At 37.9% G+C, this 12,910-nt stretch overlaps 1 protein-coding gene and 1 pseudogene across 3 annotated transcripts in view; both read right to left on the minus strand.

The window, feature by feature from the left end:
• Positions 1-555: 555 nt before the first annotated feature.
• TNIK (TRAF2 and NCK interacting kinase) overlaps positions 556-12,910 on the minus strand; it is a 345,956-nt gene continuing 333,601 nt past the window's right edge. For all 3 annotated transcript variants that reach the window (XM_015588550.2, XM_006910834.3, XM_025046048.1), the window contains 5 exons: positions 10,315-10,415; positions 7,731-7,880; positions 5,804-5,963; positions 5,414-5,553; positions 556-3,251 (listed from right to left, as the gene is read on the minus strand). In XM_015588550.2, coding sequence (XP_015444036.1) covers positions 3,168-3,251; positions 5,414-5,553; positions 5,804-5,963; positions 7,731-7,880; positions 10,315-10,415 — 635 coding nt within the window. In that variant the 3' untranslated portion in view covers positions 556-3,167. The remainder of the gene's footprint in view (positions 3,252-5,413; positions 5,554-5,803; positions 5,964-7,730; positions 7,881-10,314; positions 10,416-12,910) is intronic.
• LOC112479053 lies at positions 11,986-12,102 on the minus strand (annotated as a pseudogene).

The following is a 12,910-nucleotide window of genomic DNA, read 5'->3' on the forward strand; positions in this document are numbered from 1 at the left end:
GTAACCTGTCAGACTCTGGACCAAGACTATGGTTGGGAAGATTCAGTGGATTTTAATGAATGATCAATTTAGAGTAGCAAGGACTGAAAAGATCTAGTGAAACTTACTTTGGAAGGAGGGCTTGGTTTCTCTTTGTAGAAAAATAAAAATAAAATGATCTAATTCTAGAGACAAAATCCCCTACCAAAAGAACTAAAGCTAAAAACTGAAACTAACTACTTTAAAAATTAAAGACATTTTTACTAAGATGCTACTAAGGTGATTGAAAAATACAACCTTCTCCATCAAAAAAAAAAAAGAAATTAAAGCAAACCAAAAAGTTGGCACTTGTTATGAGCCTTAAGAACAGCATTCTGAAATATTCTGCATGACCTAAGCCTTAGTATGTCAAGGCTAGGGGCTGTCCTGATGGAGGAAAATGTATTTTTGAAGATAAAAGCTTCAAGGAATTCTTTAGATATTTTTTAAGGAGGACAGATATGTGGGAGCAATTTTAATTTATTTTTGCCTTGTATTCAGTGTAAAATATTTGTACAAAAATATAAAAGGCATGGCTTGATGTTTAACGTCTGTGTTTTATTGTTGTTGGCACCAGAAAAAGCTCATGTTCTATGTTATGTCACTGAACATACTGTAAACAAGACTGCATTAATATTGTTTTCTTAAGAGTTTTTGTTTCAATGAATCTAGAGTTTAAAAAATACATTCACAAACTACCTTATGTTTAAACACAATGATTCCCTTTTATTTCTTAACTGTACCCAAAATCCCACAATAAAAAAATCATTTAAAGCTGTGTGTTTTGAACTCACCACTTAGAAATAAAAACAAAACATAAAAACAAAGATCAGTCTGCAACATAATTTAAAGAAGCTTCTGGTTTAAAGTACCACAGCAGCAATATAAAGAGCTGGTGGCAATCACATTTGAGAATGAGACCCAAATCTGTATATTTTGTCCACATCAGCATCCAATTATAGTAGTTGCTAAATTCAATCCAAAAAGTTATTGCTGAATTTGTTCCATGGAATTTGTGAAGATAGTATCATTCGGCAGCAGAATCACAGCAGTAAAAATGAGAACGGGAGGATTTCATTGCTTTTGAGAGCTAAAGGGACCATGATAAGGACATCTTGGTGATCGCCTGAAGATAACCCTCAATTCCATTCCTGTGTTACCCGCTTAAAATAAATGCAAATGACAACCACCTTTACAGGAGGGGCATAATCATCTACTTCAGAAACCAGAATTACTCCCCTTTCTTGCCCCCCAACCCGCCGAAACCACCAGATTGAAATGACTCCATTTTCCTAATGTGTATTTCGTTCTCATTAATAGTACATCAGCTGCTCGGGTATTTTAGGCAAAATCAGTAGGATTGCAGATTTTTTTTTTTTTTTTGATATGTTTACAGTAACTGTTTGCTCCAGAAACAAGCCACATTAGTTTTGTTGTTGGATTTTCTTTTTCAATTTTTCAAGAACAACAATTTGGTCAACTACTGTTTTGTTTAAAAAATATAAATACACCTGAGATTGCCAGTTGAGCTCTCTATATGTCTCCTGAAGATAACACTGCTGTGATGAACAGTGAAACAAAACAAACAAAACGAGGTAGGTTAAAACAGGAAGCGCAACACAGATATCGTTTTTGCAACACCTCGATACCACAGGCGGCCATGCTTGTAGCTTTGGAAAAAAATCCCAGACAGTCACGTAAAAGTTCAAATCATCTGAGTAAGAGTTTATAAGGACACAAGTTAATCTGAACTAAATACACACGTATTTCTGCACAAATGTTGTTTACCATATGTTGGATAATTTGGAGGAAGGTAAAATGATTAGGGTTTTAGAATTTTGGCCAAAGCCTTGCTTTCAAGTTCTATAAAATTCTGAATCAGTGATGCCTGCTGTGTCTCAGGCAGGCATAGTAGTCTAGTCCCTTCTCTCACCAAACCAAGAGAGCACAAGCAGCTCAGAAGCTTTTATTATTATTATTATTATTCAGTCACAGTTTTCTTCTTGAGAAAGTGGCACCATCAGGAGAAAGCTGGGAATGACCAGAGCCTGGATTCATTCACTCCCCAATATCCAGAAAGAACTCAACAAAATCCTTCCTAATGAAGCCCAAACTGAGTGACCTCTTAGCAGGGAGGCCCTATGCATTAAAAAAAAAAAAAGAATGTGTGTGTGTGTGTGTGTGTGTGTGTGTGTGTGTGTGTGTGTGTGTGTGTGTTAGCTTGTTTCCCAGAAGCTCTTTCTGTATGACCTCATCTGCCATCCCACCTTTTGCCCTGATCTGTTGCATAATAGCTGAGGGAAAATTGTGTTAAAGGTCCCTCAAACGCTAAAGCCAACTCAACTCAATGGCACTACTATCCCATTCAACATACTCCTTTCTGTACAGGGCCATATAAAAATAGGGCCTGTCAGACTCACAAAAATGGTAGTCGATTTTATTAGTCTAAGGCTAGTAGTTTAGCCATTTAAAATCTATTTCCCAAAAGAGGGGAAAACTAGTACAGTATTTTTCTTCTCTTAAAAATTCATTAGCCAGTTGCTATCAAAAAGCAACCTTTTGGGTTGGTGAAGGCAAAAGAGCTCTAAAATTACCCCACTGTGCAGTTATGGCCTTCAGTGTAAGGAGATAAGGTACATTTATTGTGCTGTCTCTCACCATTTGGAATTGGAAATTTTACAATATATCATATACTTAAAGCTAGCAGGCAGACAGAATTAAAAATGGACTAATTTTCTCATTAAGCATTTTCTCCCCATTCTTACAAAGTAAGGGGGTAAAGAAAAAAAGGTAAAAAAACAAAACAAAACAAAACTCAAAATCCACCATAACACAGCTTAATCATAAGAGCACACAATATTTGTTTCTATCCCTAACTCCGAAGGGCACATGGTCCATCTTTGTCCACAGACAACGCAGCATTCTTGGGGATCTCCTGGAAATTCTGCCACCTTTTTCTCTCCTTCTCAACCAGGTTGCAACATTGAAAGATGGACTGTATTGGGACGGGTGGAGGGAGAGGAAAAGGGGAAAGTGGTATGTTCAACCAAGCCTTCTGATTCTGCCTCTAGACTGGCATAAGTCCACATGAGTTATGTTCTTTTAAATTAGAAATAACGCCATGAAGATAAGTGCCAAGTGCTCTTCTGTTACCAGTTCATCATGGAATTTCTGTTGAGGGTCATGAAAAACACTTGGCTACTTCCTCCAGATCGCACGGATGCAAAAAATACCTGTTTGAAATTAAAAAGAAGTTAGTTCAACTGCATGGTTTCTTTCCCTCTTTTCTTTAACCGTCCATCCATTTTCTCTCACATGTCCTATCCTTGCCATGTGTCAGCTCTTAAGACTCATTGACTGGTGTTTATAAAGTGCCTTTTAATACAGTGCATCATCTGTAAACACTCCTGCCTTTATTACTATGATAGTTACTATCATTTAATGTGGTACTGGCCTTCAGGGACATGGAAGGGGCTGTGTCTTGATTTGTAACATCCCTCAGGCATTCACATTTTTAAAGGGAGTTTCGTGCTAAGATAACGTGCTGGATTTCTGGCATTCAAAAATTTAATTTTTGGAAAGCCACAGAGGCTCTCCTTCTCTCTCCCAAAATGACAAGAAGGCAGTCTTTAGTTTCGAAGAGAATTCTTTTGAATTCCCAAAGTCACGAGGAAATTTTGGGCCTACTGACTACTATACGTACAACTTTAGTTCTCAAATTTTAAAATAAAAAAAATAAATGGTTGTAGTCAGACAGGGTAAACTGTTCAATGCCTATTCACTTTGGAATTTCAAGAATTAATATGTGACTTCTCTGCTGATGCAGCCGTATCCTAGGCCAGAGGAGGTAATGGCACTAATAAGTAGAACCACAGTCCATTAGGTTGGGGTCTGTTAAATCATTTTATCAAACAACTGAGAGAAGTGAGCAAAATTTGGATTGCTGCTTGCTTGAGCTGAATGTTAATGAACCACCACCCTAGGAAAATATCCTGGGCTGTGGCCTAGCTCTTCAGTCAGCCAACACCAAACTTTGGTTCAAGGCATTTACTTTTGTCACTAGTATACAGTCTCTGCTACTTCATTTCCATAACTTCTTCAGAAGAATGCTGTCTCCCAACAACTTCTTAGGAAGTTCTGTGGAAATGCTTGTCATTCAGCTAATGCTGTATATGTAAGTAAAGCTACCGTTAGGGTCAATGAAGCAAAATGGAGAAGCAGAGAGGACCCATGGGAAAGAAAAGACTGCTGTTTTCTCCAGGTCATGTGTACCCTGGACTCTAAATCTTGGGCCCCAGACACTGGTGTGGCCTGGAACAGCTTGTTGAAGTGGGTCTTCAATGAATTGGAAGTATGGGAGTCCATACTAAGACCTTATGATCCCCAGAGAGTAGTTGGGGGCTGGAGTTTTATTTATAGGGTCAGGTTTGTTTTCTGGCATACTCTGGTCAGGCCCTGGAACCATCCTTGCCACCTACAGCTGTTGTCCACCTAGACACAACAGACCACACCAGGTTAGAGTAGTTGGCCAGGGTTGAATCTGGTCTAGACCCAGACCTCCAGGGTTAGGCTAAGACCAGTCTGGCTTCTGGGGAACCAGGGTGAGCTAAGAGATGTACATCTGATCAAGCCATTACATTCTTTTTTATAGGCGTGATATGTCTGCTGTTTTGGGGACAGCACTTCTAAGTTGGCCACAGTCACAAAGGATGAATTCACAAATACGGTCTGGCTTAACTACTAAAAATTCTGGGTTAGTCTACAGGGAGGGCAAGGGAGAAGCAGCACTGCTGTAGAATACCCTTCTGGAGTGACTGATCATACCAGATGGACACTGCCACTTTCATTGGAAGAATGTCCCCCTATGACATTTCAGAAGAAACATGGCTGGAATGACACAGGACATGGCACTAGTTGAGTTTGTGATTGTGCATTCCATAAAGAATGGGTGACATTTTTTTAAAAGTTTATATTTCTACGTGTCAAATGTTTTACATTTAAAGGTGAATATAATATGATGGGTTAGGTCCCTACAGTGACTTTCTGAAAAGTCTAAAAGTGGAATATAAAGTTGACCCACTGTGAGATGATTAATGATGGACCAACTCTTCTAAGTGCTTAGGAGAATTTGGGGTGTCTGCTGAGTCATCATAGAGCCTGCAGGCCAAAGAAGTTACTAAGAATATACAAGAAATTTTTAGAAGTGTTTGTCCTTTTGGATATGTGATTATATATTTTGAGGGTTCACATAAATCAAACCAAATAATGCCATTTCAAGATAATATTGTTTAACACAGATGTGATTCAAATCAGTATAAAGGAAAATGAAGGTTTCACAGGTACCTGGTGGTCTCTTAAAATGCAAACACTAATGCAAATGTTGAAACGGATTTACCTTATCATTTCGTTCACATAGAAACTTTAACCTTTGAGCTCGCTTATGCATAAATACTCCATCCAAATGTCCTGTTTCCACTGACCGGATCTCAATAGCTTTCTCGCCCCAGCCCATTATCTGATTGGAATGAATGTAGGCTGTCAAAAGGAATTTCCAAAACTGCATTAAAAACATTAGATGGGCAATAACTCACAGCATCTGTTCACATCTTAACCACAAAAATGACAAACGACATGAGATAAACGGACAAAGCAAGCCTTACAAGTGTTATTCACAGACTTTTTTTTTTTTTTTTTTGGTAGAATCAAATGGTTGTTTCACATTTCTTGACTTTCGTTTCATTTGGGGGGTGTAACTGCTGAAGGAGATAAGGAATGGTTAACCTACCCACAGATGTGGGCATTTCTCCCCATTGGAGCACCACATCCTTAGTTATCCGGCCGTAGGTGTTGACATACACCCCCTCATCCTCATAGCAAACAAGCATTTCCATTCCATCGGTTTTAGGCAAGATAACAATGGCATGAGGAGTGATATTGCCCTGAATCTAAAAGACAAAGAAAAGCCAGGCATTATTCTTTTTAAAAATAAGACATCTTGACTATTAATCTCTAAGAATTAAAAAAGAGGGTTTCCCCGCCCCTATTTTCACTCTAGAGATTGATATTTCGATTTGTTTAACTTGACCACGTACCTGTCATATACTGTGGTAAACACAAACCTAGGCACTAGATTGAGAATCAGAATTTACCTATTCCTAAAAATAACAATAACTCTGTGCCAAGCACTGGACCTTTTACATATCTAATGTTTAGTCCTCAGAATAGCTCCTCATGGGAGGTATCTTTGTCTACAAATCAGGCAACTACATTTCAGAGGGATGATGAAAATTGACCAAAGTGGTACTAATATTTGGTGGTAGAAGGGGAATTGAGCACAGGTCTCACAGACATTGAAAATCATGCATTTTCCATCTATTTCCAAAAAAGATGAGGAGAATGCAAATCACCTCAATCTGATGGAGACAGCCCAAATGAGGCCAAAAGGTGGGACCGAAATGGACTCCTACCAAACAGACTATGAGTATATAACACAGATTATTTATCTGTGTGTCTAAATAACAGAATAATACAAATTAATGGTTTTCTTAGAAAAAAATTTAAATTACCACGCTTTAAAAAAATTAAAATAAGTGTAGATTGAATTGCTCCAGGAAAGAGATGCGGTACTGCCATGTTCCTGGGTTGAGAATGTCATGGCAGTCCAGCAGGTGCTGGGTGCGTAAGAAGGAGAGGATCATGGATGATCATGGCAATGTCCCAGTCACCTCAACAAGAACACAGCTTTGAGTCCCGTGTGCGCATACCCACGCATGTGGTGAAAAGCTGTAATGCATCAATGAATGGTGTGTGCATGTGAGTGTCACATACTAAAACAACTTTTTAAAAATTGTTGTGCTTCTTTGGAATAAAGTCTTTAAAATCTCAAAATACCAATCAGCAACAGATTAGTCTCAGACTTTACTGATAGTTTTTACTGTATGTTAGTCTTGGGATTACATACAGTAAATAGAACTTACACTGTACCAGTTCTACTAAGCGAAACCATGTACAGAGTTTTCCTTTGAAAGTCATGTTTTAGGCAATGTGTCAGTATAGTAATATGTACTACAATTTGCAGGGCCTTGTGCCAAGTACTTTAGATGCATTACCTCATTTAATGTTGATGATAATCCTATGGGATAGGTCCTTTTATCCCCATTTTACAGATGTGAAAGCTGAGGGTTGGAGATTGACTAATGCAGCCATTATTGCAAAGTAAATACAGGCTAGAGCCAGGGTATGCACTCCAGTATGTCTGATTCCACTATATGACACTGCCCTCAAGTTGAAAAGAGAAACAAAAATAGCAGAAAAAGGACCATTGGCCTTTTCCTACATAAAATAAACCAAGCTCACTTCAAAAACTGAAAATAGGAACCCATCTACCGTACCCCTGCTTAAAAAACAAAACTTATGCCCCTGAAGGAAAAACACCATATGTATTTTAATCTAAAGTCCAAGACAACAGGCCCAGTGAATGCTAAATAGCTGCTCTCATGTGTTACTCAGTTTTAAGCAGTCATAAAAATTAGTTAAATTTACATGTTTTATTTATTAAAAGCATTGCCTCTTTAGTGAAGGCCAAAAGTCCATCTGCTTTACTGATTAGTAAAAATTAGCATGACTTCCACTAAAAATGCGCAAAAGCAAATCTCATTCTACATTCAGGTTGTTGTACAGAAAGCCCTGACAGTCTGCTTCCAGGAACTTACATGAGATGGTATGTAGATATCGTAAGAGTTTCCTGAATCAACATCAATTACATGGAAACCAGTGTGTGAACCAAAAATAACCTTTAATCTTTGACCTTCTTCTACTGTGAGATCAACAAGCAGTGGCTTGTGCTGGAGATCTGCAAAAGACTTTAAAAATCACCCCATGAGTGTATATATCATTCAAAAAGCTTATCTTAATAATTTTTTTCCTTTATCCATATTGCCTAGGGAAGTTAATATCTGACTTTCTTAAATTGAAAAGCCAGGTAATTTCTCTTTCAATTTCAGGCCTGTTTATATTCCGGCTCTAGGAAGAAGGGCCTAGCACCCATTTGTGCCCTTTTCTCCACCCCTTGCCCTCCAGGGAAGAGAAGTGGTTTATAGTCAATTTTCGATACTGTTGTCTGTCATATATTAACAACTTGGTGATTGGGTACTACTATTCTTTTCTGCTTACTTTTGGCCTTTTCTCTCAAAAGGAGGTCTAGTTATCTCTCTGGTCTCTCTCCTTCCCTTGTGACAGACAAGTCCATGCATGGCTACTATCTTTTCAGAGATAGCCTGGGGTAGGCAGCAGAGCCAACTCTGTGCTAAGCTCATTCAGAATTAATAAGCATGCTCTGGTTCTCATTTTCTTTCAGTGAATTAATGGGCATCAGATTGGCATTTTCTCTAAACGTATGCTGAGATCTGAGATGAGTTTCGGTGATGGAGAAGGAGGGTGAGTGTGGAACATCACAAGACTCAAGATTCATTTTTTTTTTTTTACATGAGTGTTGATAGCAGCTTTATTCATAATTCCTCAACCTAGAAACAACCCTGTTGTCCTTTGGCAGGTAAATGATTAAACAAGCTGTGGTATATATATCTATACTATGGAATACTACTCAGCGATAATAAGGGGCAAATTATTGATACATGCAACAACCTAGATGACTTCAGAGAACTATGCTTAGTTCGTTAGTTGGGTTTAACTAGAAAGAGAGAAAAGAGCCCCAGCCAAGTTCATCAAGGTTCTATGTGTTTGAATCCAACGCCCTAATTAGCTGTCAAGTGTTTTGTTTTTCTTTGCAGTTATTTATCATACTCTACCTTATTGAGTCTTTAAGTCTCGGAGAGAATTTGTGAAACCTCAAGTGCCTCAGTATAATGCCACTGCCCGCTAACAGATCCCTTTCTTCTCATCTTTGGCTAACATCATTCTCACAGTATGGGAGGCCCTAGCTTCGTATCTTTGTCCTATGGGAGGGCTTGATTCCCTGCCAGCTCCAACAGTTTTTATTCAAGTCCTTGCCTTTGCTCTTCCTTCTTTACAGGCTGGCTGTGATCTGCTGAATAAAGCATTTTGCAATCTCTCATATACTTTTTGGCTAGTAAACTGATAGCAGTAACTTCAGAACTGGAATGGGATCTTGACTGAAAAGCTTTTGCGGAGAGAGATTTTTACAGAACAGCAGTATCACGTTTAGCTTTTAGGAGTCATCCCTTAAGTGTTCTTACTAACCTAATGCATTCCAAAGATTTCTCTCCATAAAAGTAGGGTTATGGAGGAAAGCCCATTTCCACTGATGACTCTATCTTCCTGAGCATATCACAAATGGGCCCCTTGCACTAAGGGAACAAAAAAGAAGTGGGCGAGTCAGCCCAGAAGGCCTAACAATGTTCCCAAGTCAGCTTCTGCCCTCACATGGCATATGTTGCAAGAAAGAATACAAAAGGGGTCAAAGGGAATAATGGTCAAAAGGGAAAATGGGAGCCAATAAAATATAAAGAAAGGGACATAGGCAGAGAGAAAATAAACAGAAGATAAATTCACACTGGCTATAGGTAGACTATGCAGCTCTGAAAACACTGAAGTACTGGCCCCAAGTACTGGCCCTTTTGGTTTTTGGGAGTCAGCTTTCATGATCTGGGGTCAATGAGACAAGCATATCTCCATCCCACTCCTGTCGAATCTCATGAATGATCAGTCTAACCATGATGGGTAGAGACTCCGACAAGGTCAAAAATGAAAAAGCCATAAAAGTTGAAGAATGCAGAGAAACGAGGTGAGTTTCAGATGTGACTACACTCAGTCTTCATTTCAGAGAAATACAATAGCAATGGATATATGGAGCATCGAGGGAGTTTTAGGGACTGTACCCTCAAAGGCTTATGAGGATTACAAGATTTAGAGACTCAGTTCAACCTTGAGATTCAATGCTGCTCTCGGTTTGCCTTTTTCAGATGAAATATCAGAGTGTGCCTTAGTTAGGTGGCTGTATAATGAATCTCATTGCTTAATATCACAATTAATGATTCACCTGGGAACCATCCCATGCTAGATGCCACTTGGAGATGATGATTCATATTTGAAATGGAGGAGAGTGTACCCAAATTTTAATTTGACTAATTTTATAGCACTTATTAATACTTAGTCTTCACATTTAGAATAATAAATCTAAGAGTTCCTCTACTTTTTAAAGAGGTTTATTATATACAGGAATATTATTAGTCTATGTGTAAGACAGATCACTTCGTTAACTGGTAGAAAACTAAAATTAAAAAAAAGCCCTTTTTAGGTAATCGCATGCCTGCTTACCTTAAATGCCATGAACTTATGATATGGTTTAGGAGCCCAAGCGTATATCTCCACAGCATTCTTTAAGGCAATTACCAAGAACTTAATCCTCTCATATTTAACTGTAATAGAAAATTTAGAAATTAAAAAAGTATATCAATTTATTCAAGTTTTTGTATTAATAAATGTGTAAGCCACAATATGCACATACATATATAAAACCATAATTGAGGGTGATGCTGTTGGTGTGGGATTTTCTCAGAAATATAGATTTAATTTCCTTTAGTGTATTTGGTTTTCAAAATACTTGGGGACTTGTGTTTTATGTTGAAGGCTCCTTCTTCATGTAAAGATGTAACTGGCTTAGGACTGTCTTTAACTATTAGGTCTTGATGTGAACTATACATTGTAATAAGAATCCTCATAATATCCCTTGATGTTTCCTTGCTTGGCTTTTGTGTTCACTGACATGTAAGTAGTTGAGACCTGGTAGAAAAATTAACAGTGGGTAGAGACATAAAGGCTGCTATTTTCTAATTATTCAAAATTGAATTCCAATTATTAAAAATGTGTAAGGAATTAGTGCCCTTATAAAAGAGACTCTAGAAAGATTTGTCTCCCTTTCTGCTATGTGAGGTTGCGATAAAAAGCTGTCTATGATCCTGGAAGAGGGTCCTCACCAGACACTGATCTGCCTGCACTTTGATCTTGAACTTCCCAGCCTCCAGAACTGTGGGAAATAAATTCCTGTTGTTTATCAGCCTCTTAGTCTGTGGTATTCTAACAGCCCGAATAGACTAAGATAGTACACATACTGTCATTTTTTAAATACAACATCTGAACAAACAGAATATTCTTTGTTCTTAAAAAAATTGGACAGCCCAGGGTAACTGACCAGATTCTTGCTCTTTGAGCTCTTTTTCTGTAGCATGCTCCTTCTGTTTACACGTTCTGTCTTTAATATACTTTCAACTACTTCCTTAGCAATTTATTTATATATTTCTAAATAACATGCTTATAATTTTTTTCAGTTGTGGAAGTTATCTACTAACTCTTTCTACCACTCTACTTGGATTGATGTATATGTATATTGTCTTTATATATATCCTATTGGTTCTGCTTCACTGGAGAACTCTGGATAATACAGATGGGTTATGAAATTCTAAGTGGAAACAATCTTTCCCTCATGAATTTTGAAACCTTTGTCATCTAATTTTCTAGCATCACCGGTAAGTTCCAGACCACCTGATTTTGGGTCTCTTATATGTAAACCGTTTGTTTACTTATAATCTAGATGCTTTAAGGACTTTCTTATTTCCTGGGTACTGAAATATCATGTTGATACATCTTGTTGTGAGTCTTTTTCATCCACTATAATAGGTGCTCAATGAATCTTTTCAATTTGGGATTTCAAGGCCTTAGTTATAAAAAATTTTCTTGTATTCCTTCTTTGATACTTTATTCCCCCTTCCATTTCCTATTTTCTCTTTTTCCTAAAACTTATACTGCTTAGATTTTGAACCACTTAGACTGATCTTTTTATTTTTTTAACTTTTCTCCACTCTACCCCCTTTCCTTTTTGTTCTACTTTCTACGGAATTTCTCATCTTTGTCTTCTAACATTTCTTTTTTTATTTTTATTTTTTAGGCGAGGCAACTCTTGGTTGACCTCACAGATTGCAAGGACCTTGTGAGCTAACACCTGGTCTTCCTAGGTGTTCTCTCATCCAAGTATTTACCAGGCCCTACCCTGCTTAGCTTCTAAGATCAGATGGGATCAGGCTTGTTCAGGGTAGCATGGCTGTAGACCTAACACTTCTATTACATTTGTTTCCTGACAATATATTTTAATTTTCAAGATTTTTTTTCTTGGTCTCTGAATGACTTCTCCCAACCTTGCTTCACATTTTTTAATAGTCCCTATTCTTTTTTTATGGAAACAGTTTTTATAATCTCTCTGAAGTTATTATAGCTTCTTTAAAATATTCTTCCACTCCTCATTATCCTTGTTTCCTCTAAAGTCTTTTCTTTCTATTTAAGTTTCATTGCTACTAGTTAATTTCCCCATATCTGGTATAAGTGGGCTTATTGACTGGTTCCATTTTAAGAAGTTAAGACAGCAAGCTTTTTTCGTGGCATTTCAAATATCAGTACCTGAACATCTTTTGTTTCTGGCCATTTAGTTTCTCCAAAGATAAATCTTTTAATCTCTTGCTTGGGAATTTAAGCTTGGCTGCCAACATTTTGGTAGCTAATCAGGGGATGGAGGTATATGTGCATGTGTGTCCTCACAATTCAGTATTCTGTATCATCAGATTGCCTGTGCCAACCTTAAGTCTTCTGTTTCAGAGTGTGTGTGTGTGTGTGTGTGCGCGCGTGTGTGTGTGTGTTGAAGCGGGGACGGGGGCTGCCTGACTGGCTTCTAAAAGACTTACTGCTCATCAACTCTCCAACAATCCTCTTATTTTCAGTTGACTCTACACTGCCACCTCAGATACAGTTGGGGCCTCAGGCTCTGGCCTTTCTGGGTTCTATTAAGTGATTGGATGGATTTTGATGAATTTACTCGCCGGAAACTTAAAATTCAGCATTTCCTGTCAGCCAGGTTTGTTTTCAG

The sequence above is a fragment of the Pteropus alecto genome, unplaced genomic scaffold, assembly GCF_000325575.1.
Source record: "Pteropus alecto unplaced genomic scaffold, ASM32557v1 scaffold33, whole genome shotgun sequence".
Lineage (NCBI taxonomy): Eukaryota > Metazoa > Chordata > Mammalia > Chiroptera > Pteropodidae > Pteropus > Pteropus alecto.